Source organism: Falco cherrug, chromosome 1 (assembly GCF_023634085.1).
Source record: "Falco cherrug isolate bFalChe1 chromosome 1, bFalChe1.pri, whole genome shotgun sequence".
NCBI classification, from domain to species: domain Eukaryota; kingdom Metazoa; phylum Chordata; class Aves; order Falconiformes; family Falconidae; genus Falco; species Falco cherrug.
In genome coordinates, this window is record NC_073697.1 from 111846468 (window position 1) to 111863569 (window position 17102).

The 17102-nt window shown below is 42.6% G+C and overlaps 1 protein-coding gene across 10 annotated transcripts in view; it reads right to left on the reverse strand.

The window, feature by feature from the left end:
- ACACA (acetyl-CoA carboxylase alpha) overlaps nucleotides 1–17102 on the reverse strand; it is a 148108-nt gene that overhangs the window by 94839 nt on the left and 36167 nt on the right. For all 10 annotated transcript variants that reach the window (XM_055720345.1, XM_055720359.1, XM_055720332.1 and 7 more), the window contains 18 exons: nucleotides 16962–17060; nucleotides 16287–16393; nucleotides 15430–15540; nucleotides 14729–14938; nucleotides 14006–14176; nucleotides 11541–11702; nucleotides 11083–11246; nucleotides 10100–10250; nucleotides 9455–9558; nucleotides 8490–8571; nucleotides 7209–7354; nucleotides 6066–6216; nucleotides 4615–4749; nucleotides 3662–3808; nucleotides 2947–3135; nucleotides 2261–2361; nucleotides 1585–1673; nucleotides 58–182 (listed from right to left, as the gene is read on the reverse strand). In XM_055720345.1, coding sequence (XP_055576320.1) covers nucleotides 58–182; nucleotides 1585–1673; nucleotides 2261–2361; nucleotides 2947–3135; nucleotides 3662–3808; nucleotides 4615–4749; nucleotides 6066–6216; nucleotides 7209–7354; nucleotides 8490–8571; nucleotides 9455–9558; nucleotides 10100–10250; nucleotides 11083–11246; nucleotides 11541–11702; nucleotides 14006–14176; nucleotides 14729–14938; nucleotides 15430–15540; nucleotides 16287–16393; nucleotides 16962–17060 — 2444 coding nt within the window. The remainder of the gene's footprint in view (nucleotides 1–57; nucleotides 183–1584; nucleotides 1674–2260; nucleotides 2362–2946; nucleotides 3136–3661; nucleotides 3809–4614; nucleotides 4750–6065; nucleotides 6217–7208; nucleotides 7355–8489; nucleotides 8572–9454; nucleotides 9559–10099; nucleotides 10251–11082; nucleotides 11247–11540; nucleotides 11703–14005; nucleotides 14177–14728; nucleotides 14939–15429; nucleotides 15541–16286; nucleotides 16394–16961; nucleotides 17061–17102) is intronic.

Genomic DNA, 17102 nt, shown 5'->3' on the forward strand with positions numbered 1-17102 from the left:
AGCACCAAACATACAACTACAAGAAACAAATTTCTAGAACACCATCAGACAACTTACAATGAGCATGGTAACAAGCAGGTTCTTCTTGGTGACCTGAGCATGTGAGAAGATGTAGTTCAATACAGCATTCATATCGCTTTTATTCTCTTCCCGAAGGGTAAAGACACACTTGTCATAGTGACCTGCAATCAGAAATGGACATTTTTCCAGTCTCCATACCTGTGTGTCATGGAATAGAAGTTAATAGATGTGTCTTTATTCTTCTACATATATGTTTTGAGAACCTACTTTGTATGGTCCACACAAACAATTCTGGGATGGAAACATTCCTCCCACCACTACCCCCTCAACTGCAAACTTTAAACATCCTACTCTTATTAAAACAGTTCCAATACCAAATACCTCCTTTGTGAGCAAATAAGAAGAGAGGAAAGGTGAGCTCAGTCTTTCATTCAAACGACAAGCAAAATAAAATAATAGCAAAATGATCTGCACCATCCTCTACTACCAGCAAATTGAAGTGGAAATGAATCTGCAGTACCATTAGGCTGGAGCAGGTAATGGAGCAGGACAAAAGAAAAGTAGAACAGAATCTGAACTACCTGCAAGAGCTAGAGCCTCAGACTAGCTAGTGCTTCATTGCCACCTTGTGCCTGGATACAGCAGTGCAACCCATTTATTTCCAGTTCTCAGCTTCAGGCTGTGGTTTGGGGTTTGCTCTATGAACAGCCTGGTATTTTACAGCAGGTACAAGTAAGGCAGTTACTTTTTTTTTTTTTTTCTCCACTTGATTTTCTTACCATCAAATTTAATTAACAGGCAGGCAAGATAAAACCATTTAAAATCACCATGTTGTTTAGTTCTTCTGATTCTAATTTTTCTGCAGATGCTCAGAAATGCGAAAATAAAAATCAAGCTTCTCACATGAAGCTTCCACACATGGAATACCCAACTGGGGGAACTCTCCAGTGGTAGGCCACTGCTGATAAGAGTCAGTGAGGGAACACAAAGGAGATCATCTCTGATCTAGAACAAGCAGAAACGACACAGACTGACTGAGCCTTAGTGAGCTCAGTAACAGCCTAGAGAGGCAACACAAAGAAACTCCTAATATGCAGTGAGTCTGTCTTTTTACTCCAGGTCATACAGAAGTCCTCAATTGGAGGGCCATAAACTCATACAGGAGCTATTCTTTTGAAGATTTAAGGGGAAAAGGAGCATCCCTACACCAAAAAGAGACCAGCCATATTATGACACGTAAACTGTGGGTAAGATGGCATGGGATGTAAAAGATGATGGATATACCAACAGTGGAAAACCAGCAGAATAGACTGCTTTGGGGTAAAGTTTGTCATTTGCTTGTGATAAGCATTATGAGCCATCTTACCACAAAAACTCAAAATGGACATAAGCTCCTCCACAAAAAAACCAGGATCTGACCAGTAGACCTTTAAAAGAAAACCTGTGTAGCTTAGCCTCACCGTGAGTGAGAGTAATCTTTCTTGAATGGGGTCCATGCGGACCTTCTGGGACCAAATGTGGTTCTTGCAGAAATCAAGTCCCTGACATGCTTAAGAGACTCACCATGCTGAAACTGAGTCTCCACCTTCAGATACTGACGGAGCAGATCCATCACCACTGCTTTCATGTGACCACGAATACCACTCCGGTACCTGCAGAAGCAAGTCAGTCAAACCTAATGTTGAGTTAGATCCGCATAGCCCTACTTCTGAAGACCTGCAAGTGAGTAACACTCAACACAAGTGGCAGAATAAACCTGCTTACAGAAGGAAGCGTACCTGGTTCTGAAAATCCAACTGTTATGTGAACATATAACCCCTGCCATTACTGTTGTGGGGTAGCATGGCTCGTGTTTTGCATCAAAGTGTCCTCCTTCTGAAAACACTAAAAACTCTAGACACTGAACAGTATAAACACATCAGTGGCTTGAAGAAATGGCCAAGATGTGATCAGCGCCAGAACAGAAGTTAAATCTTTCTTTAAGCCAAAAAAGGCAAAGGGAAAAAGAGGGAAGGATCTCTATGTGTGCTTCACACAGGCAGTCGGGCCACACACATGGCCCCCCTCACTGCTGACCTCCCTGAGGGAAGCATGCAATCTTATTCCTGTGATTCAGACTCTTGAGTGTAATAAAACCAATACAGACAAGCAGGCTCAGGTCTTTCAAGCAGCAGGAAAAAAAAAAGAAAAAAAAAAACAACAGAAAAAGCATTAGGGGGCACCCCTGAAAATGGCTCACCTCTGTACAAGCTGGACAATGCTCTGAGTGTTCATGAAGAAGACCTCACGCTCTGATTTGCGGTTCAAGGTGGCTGCATGGCTATCCAAGATATTGGCAATCTGAAAGAGAGCAATCAACATGACAGTCCGAGTCCTGGATGGGATGATCTGGCTGAACAACCAGCAGAGAAGCTGAGACCTTCCAGACAGACCAGACCAGAGTTCCAGCAGACTCCAGCAAAGGCCAAAGCTTTAAACTAAGAAAGTTAATGACCTGACAATGACACAAAAATCAATGCACAATATCGTAATACCGGAGAAATCATCTCCCAACATCTCATTACCTGATCAGGCCTTCCTTAGTTGCAATCACTCTTCTTTAAGGTTATGTTTGACACTACAAATTGTGCTGCTGCGTATGTGCCAGGCAAAAAGCAAATAAAGAAATGCCCACAAGGCCACTGATATGATTAAACCACTTCCAAACTGCCTGTTTAAAGCTATACTGAGCAGGGAACACATACCCTTCAGCACAGGTAAAGGAGGCAAGCCTTTAAGCTCAAGTCATACAGGGAAGTACCTTTCACCACGAAGATCCCATGTTCAAATGCAACTTCCAGGTACAACTAACATCCAGATAATTTAAAAGAACTTTCTCTGCCCCAACACAAACTGATCTTTATTCCTCTAAGTGTTGTTGATCACCTGTTGGCTGGGAAACTGGCAAAGGACTGATGTGATGTTGCTGGCGTACTGGGCCATCTCCTTCTTGATGGACTTCTCTACGTTGGGTGGGATCCGTCCAGAAACACTGGTCATGATGTCCTGAAGTTCCAGCAAAGGCAAAGATGGATCCCTCAGGGTCTTCATTAGTCGCTCAACCCAGCCCTTCACCTAGAGAGTCAGTGTTAAGACAAGCGTGGAGAAAAGAATAAGCAGCAAGAAGGGAGAAAAGGAAAGGCTTTTCATTGTGGTAAACTTCAATACTGTTTTATCCCACAGCTAGCCCAGGGACTAAAGGAGAGAACTGGGGTAGATGACAAAGCTGCTGTGCTACCTTACACCAACAGCTGACTCAGATTCGCCCACCTTCTTCTGTCCTCCTTCTAGGACATCTGCCACAGCTGGCTATGCAGGCAGCTCCCACATACAAGGCTGCAGGCACACACAGTAAAGATCGAGCCCAGCTCCTTGTCTCTGTCTTTGTTTTGGGTGCCACAGACAGGACTCTCCCCTCTTACTCTCTAGTGAGACTGACTATAACGAAGTCAAAGAAAGAAAACCGAATACAGCTGGCACTAGCAGGGTAGTACTGCCCTCACTCTTCGTTCTCTGACATGCTGACATGCAAATTGGCCAGCATCACCTTGAATTGAAAGAGTACTTGTGTTCCCACTCTGAAATAAGAAATAACTAGTACCTTGCTGCTGAAGTAGGGCTCAGGTAGGCAGTATCCATTCATCACATTGACCAGGTTATCTAGGACACAATGGAAGATGCGATGGAGTTTCTCGCCTCGAAGTGCTGTGCTCTGGATCTGTGGCAAAGTACCCGTGTGCAGTTCAGCCTGGAAACACAATGAACAGTGCAGTGTCACTAACCTTCCTGTGTGGCATCAACCACTTGGTTGAGAGACAGAAAAATTAGAACTGTTGGAGATCCATCTCATATGTTGTGTACACCCACAAAATAAGCTTCCAGCCTCTCTCCCTAGTATGTTACAATTGATCTCATTGTTTAGATCCAGGATGACCAAAAATCTCAAAGAAAAGCACAGAAAAAAACAACAGTTTGGTGCTGACAATCACTTTCCACCCCCTGTACAACAACCTCCCACAATTTTCAACTAGCTAAAGGAATAGATTCTCTTCTACTGCCACCAGCTACATTCCAGCCTATCATCCCTAAATGGATACATCTCTTTCCCTTTCACCTTAAAAAAGATGCATGTCCTAGGCTCTTTTTTTCTAATTCCAGATTTGTTGCAACTGCTTTCTCAGGGCCCGACACTCTTGGAGTTAAGATACCAACGCTGATCCTCCCAAAGAGGGTCACATGAAGAATACACAATAAAAAGAAGTTAAATAAACTTGCATAGGAATAAAGCAGCTGGAAAAATCTGGCCAGACTCCAATATCCTAGACAGCTGCGTACCCACAACAGTGCTGAGGTAAGAAGAGAACAAGAATGGTACATAAGCTTAGCCTGAATCAGAGCAAGTGACAATAACCCAAGTCCTAGCCCTCATCTGAGACAAATAAATGGTAAAGTGACAATTCCAGTACATTGCACAAGTCTGAAATTGGTTCAGTACACCAGAGCATCTCAACATCACCCCCTATTAAAAACACAACAAACACCTGTGCTCCTCACCTGCTGAACCCTGCTGGGATCATCCAGCTGAAGCTTGGCAATCACACAGCCTGGATCCAAGACTGCCCCTGGGCGTTTGACATAATGGATGCAGCCTGATTCTCCTGCTGTTAGCGTCATCACCATTTTCATCACCTGTAGCAAGGAAAACAGGTTACACACCCAGCTTCCATGTTCCCCAAATAGTTCTAGTTTTGTGAGCCAGCAGCCAATGTCCTACTACAAACTAACCTGCATGAGCACCTTTTGCATCCAGGCTTTCTCAAAGGTTTAAAAGCACACACATCAGTAATGAAATCTCAGACACTAAATGAATGGTAGAACAAAATAACTGGCCACAAATTAGGGCAGCAGGAAGCCATCCTCAGGAACATCACCTGTTCCACACACTGCTTGGACCAACAGGTACCCATGAATGTCCCACATTCAACACAATGAGCAAAGCAGACACAATTTCCTGCTGCAGCTGCTGTACTCTGAAGAAGTAGGAGAAGAAGCAAAAGCTACAGCAGCACATTCATTTTTAGCAGAGGGAGCTAGGATTACTTTCTAGAAGTCACCGGTCTCAAACCACTCTTCAGAGACAAAGTTGCTTCCTTAGATCTACCATGGAAGCTCTTGCCTTTGGAGAATAAGGGCTGGGTATGGGGGGAGACAGTCTAGTTTTACCATTGTTATACACCACAACAGGGAACACAGGAATTGAGTGGTGGTTCCTTCTTAGCCACAGCTCTGTTGCAGCGTAAATGCACTTACATACAATATCTGGATCTCTGGGCTGCTATTTTTCTCCTACACATTGTCCCCAACCGGTTTAATTGCCCCTCTGTCAACACACACCCTCCCCTCCCTCAAATCTGTTTTGAGCCACGCACTCCCACACCGGCTCTCATGCTTTTCTCACAGTGATGCAGAAATTGTTCATCCTCATCCTCCTCCACTCTAAAAGTTAAGTAACTTCCAAGAGAGAAAGGAGGAGTGACACTTATTAACTCATCTGATCAACCTGATAAATGATCAGAGAAGTCTTAGTTTGTTACTAAATCCTGGCATATAACTCTGACTCTGAGTCTGTGTTGGTACTATGTAGTGGTCTACAAGTAGGCGGCTTTCTTCAACACAGCTAGAAAACACAGCACACATGGATCCCACTCTCCCTCAGTGTCACAGCAAGATGATAACCATGCTCTCACCGCTGAGAAATTTCGCTTATCACCTGATATACAGTCATTAAACACTCAAATTTCAGCTGTTAGGTAATTTCTTCCCCACCCCATCACTCTCACAGCTGATCCCTGCATTAGTCCAGGTTAAAACCTACACAAAATTTGGAAATACTGTGAATTATCCCTCATACTCAATTCCTCATTCCAAAGCATTCTTTTTTTCACCCCCAGCTTTTGCCTGGGCAGATTCAGCATCTGCAGCCAAGTCAGTTCTTTGAGACTTACCTCTATTTCTGCAAAGCACTGGCCTGCAAACACATGTCCCCCATCCTCCACCACATACTGGATAAGCTTCCCAGCTGAAGGTGAGCGCAGAATGGAGGGATCATTCTCCTTTTCAAACACACAGGTCTTGTTACCTATAGTGATACGGTACCTACGAAAGAAAAGGACAAATCACTGCCACAGAGTTTCTTGTGGAAAGCATGGGAAGGAAAAAATCCATTCTCTCTTTCCCTGCTCTAAAACAAAACTGAACAAAACCACCTCAGCCAGCTATTCTGAGCTGAACAGTACAGCCCTGGGTATCAAAGTTCAGATTAATCATATCAAAACAGGACTATGGAAGCCAGGGATTAGAAACCAGAGAGAACAGCCCTTAGCAAGGTTGTATGTATGTTACTTCTGTGCTGCTTCTCTACTAACAGGTGTCAGAACCAATATTTCATATAAACAAAACCTGATGGTAGTGGAGATTACACTTGCAATACATAACACACAACACACGCACCGAACTGTCCATCTCATGCAAAATCCTCTTGCATACAGAGCAAAGCTGAAATGAGTAGGACACACTCATGTAGCAGACTGAGAGGTTCAGATTTTATAACATTTTTCAACACAGAAAATAACCCAAACTCTCTTCGTACTCCTGACCAGACTCACTACATTTGTCACAGAAAACAAACCAGCAGAGGGGGCAGTGGTTCATTTTTCAGAAGCTGGAGATTTACTGATCTTCTGGTTATGATCCCTGCAAGGAACTTTCAGGAAGTGCACTGAAATAGAAAATCTTGTATCTATGTCTAAGGCAGCTGTGGAGCTCCAAGGATTTTAAAGAATTTCATGTCTTTTAGGTTTTGGGTTTGGGGTGTTCTTTTATAATCCATAACAGCACTTGTGAAGAACCAGCAGGAGAACACAAACTCCACATTGGTACACGTTCAGATCTTTCTTCTAACAGTAGCCAAGATCTGTTCTTCAGGTGAAGGCAACTTCTCCATTTAAACTCATCCATAATACATCTAAGTAATTTCCTCCTAGGGGAGATTTTCATTCCCAGGTGATCTTTGGGAAGCATAAAGTTACAAGTACACCTAATCTTGGTTTGTATGTAGATGTTAAATATCAATCTTTACAGGTTGCTACCTGTCCACCTCTTCTTTCATGTAGGTAGTATAGCTGCTACCATCATAAGATAGAAGCAGTCCTCCATCGCTCAGTCGGTGCACATCAACTTCTACACATGAGCTGTTCATGATGACCACGTAAGAATTGGGAGACTGTCGAGTCACCTGCAGATCCACAAGAATGGTACGTTATCATGTGAAATAAACACAGCATTAATACTGCCTTGGTGCCACAACATACACAGTTTTCCAAGCACTGCAACAGTGAGAATTAAAAAACAGGAACAGAGCCATTTGTTCTCATGTTAGATGGGGGGGGGGGGGGGGGCGGGGCGGAGGAAGTAAAAAAGAATCAGGATCACAAGCATTTAGCAGTCAAGAGATGCCAGAAATAATGGTGTCCATGAACCTTGAGTTAATCCTCACGCACTTAGGTATTAACTGTACAGGTTTGATCACATCAATCTTTGTACAAGTCATAGTTGTGTACTAAAATGGCATAATGAATGAGACAATTTGAAATTAAAAAAAAAAAAGAGAGAGAGAGATTGTCTCACAGAAAAAGCAGCTAAAGCTCTTCCTGGAAAAAGGGAAATCTATCAGTCTCTGCCACAGAGTTCCCATCTGAAACTGGGTAAATTATTTAAAGCATACTTTAGCTGCTGTTCAGTGCCTGTTTCTCAACAAAGGGGTGCCAAGATGAACTCATGGAGGTGCAGGAGTGCAGCGTATTGACAGCTGCAGAAAACAGTAGATGGTCATGCCGTTAAAAACTTCACCATAATAAATTTGCCCAAGGAAGCTAGTTAAGATTGCACAGGCAATCTTAAATCTAGTATTTCCTAATTTTCATGGGCTTGGCTTTGCAACCTTTCAGCAGTATGCCTAACATTGGTATTTGCACACAGCAAAGAAAAAGCAATGCTGAAGCGTAGAAATCACTACAAATTCTGTCATGCTGATGAAAGAAACATCAAATGAAAGTTTTGGTCAACCAATAGGCAGTAGTCTTTGCCTATAACAAAGCATTCTTCACCCTGTGCAGAGCATTTCTAGACTCCAGAAGGTTAAAACAGTTATAGAAATAAACAGAGATATTGCAATAGAAAGATATGATGGGATATTATCATAAGGGAGATTGTACTGATTTCTTAACCCCACTAAAGCAGAGAAAATAAACGCTGCAGAGATTTAATTCCAGTAATTGTATGTATTACAAAGATTAAGCCAGAGCAGCACACAATCAGACATTTCCAGCTAGAAGTGGCAAAAGGATGGGTTTCCACACTGTCCATCATACCTTCAGCACGTATTTTCGTCCTTCATAGATGAGTTCCACATCCACAGTGTTCAGCAGAGTATGAGCAGGCAGGACTTGGCCCCTTGAAAAAGAAGTACAACACAAAACTCGTCTTCCAGAAGCCACCAAATGGCTATCAGGGGCCCAAGCAGGTTCAAAGATGCATGCAAGAGTGGGGAAAACACCAGCAAAGAGATGGGAGTAGGCTTTTAAACCATCTCTTCTTAGGAGAGACACATATCTGTTTGGCAAAGCTACACAGACCAGCTTTGCTCTCCTTCCCATTCACCCACTTCTGCCTTAGAGAAGAGTCTGCAAAAGGAGCATCATGGCCTGAGTTACAGAACATGTAGCATGACTTAGCACGGGGGATAAAGCAGCATTTCCCCCGGCAGTTCTGTTTACATATGGACTCGCCAAAAAGACACTGAGTGGATACTTAACTGCCTGTTAAGAGCGGACCTGCCTGGATCACACCAGGTTTAGCCTGATGGGAGTGTTACAACCAGTTTCCCTACAGTGCCTGCTATACTTTAAAGCCAACAGGAGCAGAGCGGGTTTTCTAAGTACTAGTGGGAAACAGTTTGGAAAATTATGTCAAACCTGGGAAATTAAATCAATCCTCAAAATGAGAGGAAGACAATATCTGATGATTTAAGACTCCCTAACATTGCCCTAGAAGCACACAGAAAGAACTCCACATTTCTGAGCCATTTCTTGGAACTTCTTTCAAAACTGCCAGAAACCAAACTGATCTGTGCAAACAGCAGGGGATATTTCGGGGAGATGCACTGATTATCTGCCAGCTTTCTTACGCCAGTACATAAACAGCTTCCTGGGGTCAGAGAACAGTCAGCAGGTAACAAGCTCTGTGCCTTTCTGGACTGGACTTGAACAAAACCTGTAAATCAAAATTAATTACTATCTGCTTATCAGCTACCTACCAGACAAGCTTGCAATTTTACCTTTCTAGAGAGTGCAAGAAGTTTGAGACACTGTTTCGGAAGCTCACATCAGCCACATGCAGAGCTCCACACACCACTCCCAGCATGGTATCCGGCCTTTCAGCCTAGAAAGAAAGGGTACGTAACACAGTTGCATCCCCTTTGGCTTCAGTCCATTCTGGACACCCACTTGAAGAATCAACTGTCTCAGATCTATTTTTGGTTCACAGCCAACCTCTCTTTTAAAATTAAGTTGGTGTAGCATCCATGCAAATATTATTATAGAAGCAATTACTTCTGTAACTCCTTAGAAGAAAACATTTTTTTTCTTCCTGGGACAAATCTTGAGGCTCCACCTACATTTCCACTATCATCTGTCCCAAACTGCAAACCAAAATACTAGCCTTAATTCACACATACACTAATATGCTTTCTGGCCAACTTCACAACCACCTTCCCCTAACAGGGATGACCTGGGATTTTGATATTAGTAAGAATTAAGGCCAGTGAAAATTTTTATTCATAAGTCACTCATTATTATGAGTGGTCAAAATAACCACTCCTAAAATCCTTGTCCTCCTGCAACCAGCACACACCAAGCTTGTCCCCTCACCCCCTTTCCCCTCCTCTCTCCAATTTGTAGTCCTGTAAGGCAAGCAGCCACACCTGAACTTTCTCAGCAATAAGTCGATCCAACCAGCCAGTGTCAATGCGGTTCTGCTGGAAGCTTTCTGTTTCCAACAGTTTAATCAAGTACTCAACAGTGGTTCGGAAATCCCCTCGGATGGACAGCTCCTTCAAAGCCACTACCATGTTTCTGAAAAAGAAAAGAAAACCTATTATCTATCCCATACTAATGGTAACGTGCAAGCCTGTAACTCTAGATAGTTCCTCATGAGCTGTTGGGAAAAAAACAGTCTGAAGGTAATAGTAGAAGAGCACTGGAGCAAGATTCTATATGGCATGCTTGGGAATGAAAGAATATTGATTTTCTTCAACCTGCTGCTGGTGTGAACAAGAGCAGCTCAGCCAGCACCAGCCATGAGATCAGGAGCTGCCACTTATCATCATCTAGGCATCTATTACATCTGAGAAGTATACACAAAACAGACAGATGTGGTCTCCATCCCACCCAGAATGGAACAGAGGAAAGGCTCTGGATGAAAAACAGCGTGGATGACAGGCCAGACAGTCCTGTCTTATGACTGAGCACTTGAACGCTCCACACTGCATAAGGACACTCAGTGGTTTATAAACCATTGTAAGGCACTGACATAACAAGATGTCAATGTTGTTATCAATGTTTTTCCTGTTAGAAGCCTTCCACCTGAAAGCTTTCAAAGAGGGACTTCAATTCAATGGTCACTGTATCATACCCCATCAGCAGATATATAAGGCATGAATGAAACAAAGGAAAAAAAATAAAGAGAAGTAAGCAAAAAGTGTAGAAATGCAGGTGCGTGCAACACAGTGGAACTGCAAAGCAAGACAGAATAAGCTTGGCCATGATGTAGAAAACAAGGTAAAGAGAGGGAAAATGCTCTTAAAACTCCTATAAGTAGGGAGTCCTGTTTTTCCACAGCACTTTGAATGAAAGAGGACAAAACTCAAGAAATTTCCAAGGTTCTACCACTTTTCTGACTACTTACGAGATGGCTTCTTCACGGTTTTCTCCCCAAGAGAAGCAGTGACCAAACTGAGAATCAGCAAATTCATGAAGCCCTCCTGCAGCAGCAACACTGAAATAGCCCCAGACATTCTTATTGCTGCGGAAATTCAGTTCCTGAACTGTACCAGAACTGGGCTTAAATCCCTGTAAAGACAGACAGGCATTGCTAATCATCCTAAAGAAAAATTAAATAATCCAAAATTAGGAAAGTTATTAGAGTTCTGAAGGTTAGAGCACCTCTTTGTGCTGCAACGATACAGACACAAGTAAGTTCAAGTTGTGGCTAACCAGAGTCTACAGAACCATCAGCTGAGGTATGGGAAGAGTCTTTTACATTTGCTGCCAAAATTTTCAGGATCAGCAGCAGGGACTGAACCTAGGTGTAAAGCCTACACTTATCAGATCGTGATCAGTAACTACAGAATTTAAAACACTCACCTCATCAGGATTCTCACTGGTGATACGTGCAGCAATGACATGGCCACGTGGACAGGGAACATGGGCTGAATTCTCAAAATCAATAGCTGCATCTCCCCACGGAGAAACACCGTACATCACTCGGATATCCTTGATCCTGTGGAGGGGAATCCCCATGGCAATCTAAGGAAAAATAGTAATAATAAAAAGAAAGCACCAGTAAGTTTCTCTCCTCACAGAGAGTACCTGTTCCTTGAAGAATTAATTCTACCAATTCTCTGTGGAAAATGATGCTGCAGTTCTAGTTTAGTAGATATGCATGGCCTATTTTCTGATTTAAGTCTTCTCTATTGATATCTTAGAACATTCATGTTTCTCAGGAAAGCTGAGCTCAGTGTTAATATCCACCTTAAGCCCTTCAGTTAGTATTTTCCATTGACTAATTAACAGGCTCCAGAGAAAGCTGGCCAGTGCTAGGTCAGCTGAGGATGGGGATGTATTAGGTCTGTTAAAAATATACTAAGGTCCCAGTGAGACAGAAGCCCCCTAACTGGTTATAGGAAACTCTGGAATTTTGCAGCTATAAACTGCAGGAAAAGTAACCTGCGGAGCTGGCTGCGTCCTTATGGAGTAAAGTCCCACTTGTTCAGTTCATTAGATTGGATTTTTTAAATTTATTTTTTTTTTTTACAGCTACAGTTCAAAAAGGCTGAGTTTCAGTGTAGCCATTTCTTTCAGCTGCCTACCAGCCAGACAACCAACAGATAAAAGACCAAACCGGTTACAGTATCAATGTATCACTCTATGAAATTGTATCTAGCATCAGCATTATGAAGAACAGTGCCCAAACAATGAGGAAAGCATCTGACTAGTTATAAACTCTCCACACCTGGCAAATACAGGCAGAGACCTACTGGAATCAGTTGCTGAGAGGAGGCTCACGCCAAAGCCAAATAGCCTCCTGACAAAATGAAGATGATCCTGCTCCTGAGTAGTCTACAAGACACTACAGTTCAACTGTTTGTTTTCTTTACCATCAGTCCAATAAATTTCAAAATGCAAACACCTAGGAGAAGATGGGAACTAACAAGAAAGCAAGAGGGTGAGAATGGGAGGGCTGTGAAAAAGGAAGTAGGAAAGCAACTAGAACCCCCTAACATGGTGTAAGAAAAAGAAGGGGAGAGGACTGCAGCATTCATCCACCAGTGGAAAAGATGGGGGCTGAGAAGGGGGAGATGGCATGGCAGCACAGAAGGAGTTTGGTGGGGATGCACAAGGGATGGATGAGCTACAGCATACGCCACAAATGCTTTCTACAGGATCTGTGAAGGATTCCCTCGTTACTTTGGGGATCAGAACAACAAGAAGTCTACTCATTCATGTAAGCCATAACTGTCACCCACTGTCATGACTTCTCTTGAAAAAGCAATAAATCAAGACAAATCCTTGGTCACTTTGCCACATCTATTCAAGTACCTAATTATTAGGCACAAATCCTGTTTTGTAGAAAGGCTAAAGAGCAGGGACCTTAGCCAGGAGGAGAAAGCATCTGCAGTCAGCGAGAGGCTTAGAAAGGTAGAAACAATTGCTCTGGAAGTCAGGAACCGCTCATCAAAATTTACAAGACGTAAGTCACTTTCCTGAACTTCAAACAACCGCTGAACTTGCTGAAAAATGAAGCAGCCAACTGTCTGTTCTTTTTTCCCTCCTTTTGTCATAAGAAACTCTGGGAAGTGGCTGCTGTCCCTTAGAGGCAGAGTGGGCGATGCACTGCTCAAAACTGGCACAGCATTTGATTGCACTGCTAGCCTCAGAAGCCAACTCATTTCACAAAGTAATTTCAGGGCTTAAAGTTGAACTACTCATGGCTAATACTTGTTGAGACAGGCCTTTACACAAAACCTCTACTTAAATCAGTTTTCACACCTCTGTTTTATTCCTCTCTTGCTTCTCTTCATACTCCTTTTAACTGAAGGTCTATCTGAACAGTCCAAGAGAAACAACTAGAAAATAACCTCTCTTTGCTTTCCAAATCAGGAAGAGTCAAATGCTAGAGCTATAAGGGATGCATATATGTTTTGGGATAATTAATTCAACTTTGCTCCAGGCACAGAAGATTTATCCCAAGCTGAGAAAGTACCAGAACGGGCCTGTAAGTTATCAAGTATTTTTGTTGAGAGGGAAATGTGGGAGAGTCATATATCACCTATCTGCACATGAGGATATAGGCCATATTTAGTAGAGATCTCTAATACTTTCTTTATATTCTATTCTCCATCAGTACCAAGATTGAGTCATCTGCATAATATTAGTATGTGATCCAGTTTTAACACAGAACCCTGGCTGTGACTCAGACAACAGTCCGCCCCCCTATTTTACTAAGGCTTCAGCAGAACAGGTTTTTCATGCTCAGATCTCTTCAACATACCACAGCTTGAGTACTTCTGGAAGCCTCCAGATGCACAGGGCCTGAGCACTTGACTCACCTGGAGCTGCGCTGCTGGCAGATTAACATCAGCCACCATCTCTGTGCAGGGGTGCTCCACCTGCAGCCGGGGGTTCAGCTCCAGAAAGTAGAAACTGCCATCCTGGCTGTACAGGTATTCCACAGTGCCTGCACTCACATATCCCACCATTTTGGCAAGCTTCACTGCACACTAGGATACAGGAAAAGAGAGTATTTGATTTCCAGGTGCTATGCTCTCTTCATCCACCTCACCCACTTCAGACACTCTTGTTGGTATTTTGAAACATCCAAAAACCTTGTAACAGGCCCTAGAACTGCTCAAAAAACCACATGTGGCACAGGAGTTTTGATTTCCAGATTATTTCATTTACAGTTTACAGAAGGCAGAGTTTGAAGCAAATATTTATAATACTTGGCATTAGACAATTCATACAACTCCTGCAGCTTACTTTTAACATGACAATATACATTTAAAACACCCTTCCCTGCTATTTTCGGGGTGCATGCATTTTTTGAAAGGAGCTCTACAGCTGTTTGTCAGGACATGGTGGACTCAAGTTTTGGAAATGTGAGTGGCTGCCCGCACCAAGCAGTTTAAGACACACAACCCTACATTGCTCCTTTAAAAGACTCAACAATGCACAACCCTTGGCAATGTTAAACAATGGAAAAAAAAAAAAAAAAAGTCCTGCCTGTTTCTGGAGTTTCACAAGGAAAATAGAACTTGCAGAGCCACTCTCACCTGTTCCATGTGCTCAAACACCACTGAAGTCGCAATAGAAGCAGGTGCTTCCTCAATAATCTTCTGGTGCCTGCGCTGCACGGAGCAATCCCGGCCAAAGAGAGAGATGGCATTGCCATACTGATCTGCCAGGATCTGCACCTCCAAATGGCGGGACTGTTTGGCTAACCTCATTACAAAGATTGGAGAGCCTGGGACTTCAGCTTGAACCTAAAGACAGCATATCAATAGGCAGATCATTTTTTGTAAACACTTGTCTGGTCACAACTACCCCAAGTAAATTTTTTAAGCAAGGAACATCCATAATACTTCCCCTGGGCCACCTAAGGCTGAAAATACCCTGCATTCACTTGTATACAATTACAGTGTCACTTCCATTCCTCTCAGCTGTCCTAAATAACCCGTAATCTAAAGAAGGCTCCTGTCCCTCAACATTTCTGAGCTATGCTGCAGATGCCCTCCATTACTCTGTTTTATTTAGTATCTCCTATGATGTGTGGGCATTTGACAACTGTATTGGATATGCAGATACATTGAAATCCTACCAACAAACTCATGATTCAAAGCCGCTCTCATGATTCAAAGAGGCTCTGATACATAATGCAGGCTTTTTCAGTTCTTTAACATTTCCGATACAGTGCTCAGAATCACCCAACCAGAACATTGAGAACAAGACAACACACATCAGTGGGAAAAGTTACCTGTCTAAACAGATTGGGGAAGTCATCTGCATTGTTAACTTTCCTAATTCCTTTTCCTCCTCCTCCTTCAGAGGCCTTGATCATGACAGGGTAACCAACCTCCTCAGCAGCCTGATCAAGATGGGCAGAAACACACGCGTAAGTACAAAAAGGTAGCAGAATCAAGTTGAAAAGATCATTATTCCCCTGTTGATTTGTGTCCAAGCTTCTGTCTGACCATTTAGCAACCAAGACATGAATGGGATAGAAAACAAACATTCCAGTCTGAGAGAATACCTGTAGTTGAAAAAATCAGCATGATTTTGTGACTACAGAGAACTCTAGCCTCTCAAAGTGATCACAAAATCTTTTGTCAGTGCTTCACACCTTTAAATTTATAAACCCATAGAGAAGTGTTTTGTATAATACAGAAAATCATTAAGCTGGGTAACACAGAAAAAATTACATAGTCCACCCTCTCTCTTTCCAAAGGAAAACTCCCAAATCCTGTATTGTCTCAGGAGTATCTCTCATTCTAGAAATCTTCCTCAAAGAGAAACTTAAAAAAAGACAAAATCAAATGTGAGGTCATGGGTCTTTATTAAAAACACCTTGTTCCTGCATTAAACAAAACCCAGAAGAGAGTCCTTAATGAAATGCAACTTTGTTCCAGTACGTTGTCTCTTTCTCCTAATTCTGCAGGCTGGGCCCAAAGATGATATGTGAAATGTCACTTCTTGATTTCCAAGACTTAGTTCTGTGAGGCTGACGGTCTAGTTCTAATTTGTATTCCCATACCTATAAATAGAGAACCTCTTGGTCTCTCCAGGTACGTATGCAGCAAGACCTCAAATACCTCTAAGACACTAGCCACATACCCGCAGTCCATCATCTGCATCTTTCACGTAGCCTTTTTCATATAGTTCCTGAGGAACATTCAAGATACGCTTCTGAAGATCATTTTCCTGCCAGTCTACTCGAAGACCTGAAACATAAGCATTATCTTCTTAGCTCATTCTGCGGCAAGGCTCAGTGAGACCTCACACGTCAGACACTGGTGAAAAAAACAGCAGCCATAGTTCCACAAGAACTACTCTGGAAGCATTTAAAAAACAGAACCTAGAATGTAAACAGGTATTTCTGTTTTCTGGGGAGTGGATCTCTTCATCCAATGAATTACATCCTCCATTTACCCCGTGCAATTCTGAGAAACAAGTTATTTACAGTCTTTTGAAACTCCACAAAGCTTCCATGTGTTGGCTTGTGTACTCCAAAACGACACGCTCTGTGCTAGAAAGGCTACAGAAATACCAGATATTACAGCTGTACTGTTGGACTAACAGCATGCTACACAACATGTAAATTTTACCTGACATGACATATATAAATCAGTCACTATGTCTAAGTCTCGGATAACACCAATTTGAAACCTTAAATGGATGGAACATCTCTTGGAACACCTTTTTGCGCACAGACACTTCTAAAAGATTAAATGTGTTGAAGAAAAAAAGATTAGAATGATCTTGATAAACACGGGACAACTTCTTTCTCACCACTGCCACTCCAAGGAAGGGTTGGGATGCCAGCAGTCTGAGCCACTATTGAAGAAGCAATTTTATCTCCTAGGGCCCACATTGCTTGGCTTGGAGGACCTGCAAAGAGCAAAAACAATGCATGAGAGACACAAGAGATAT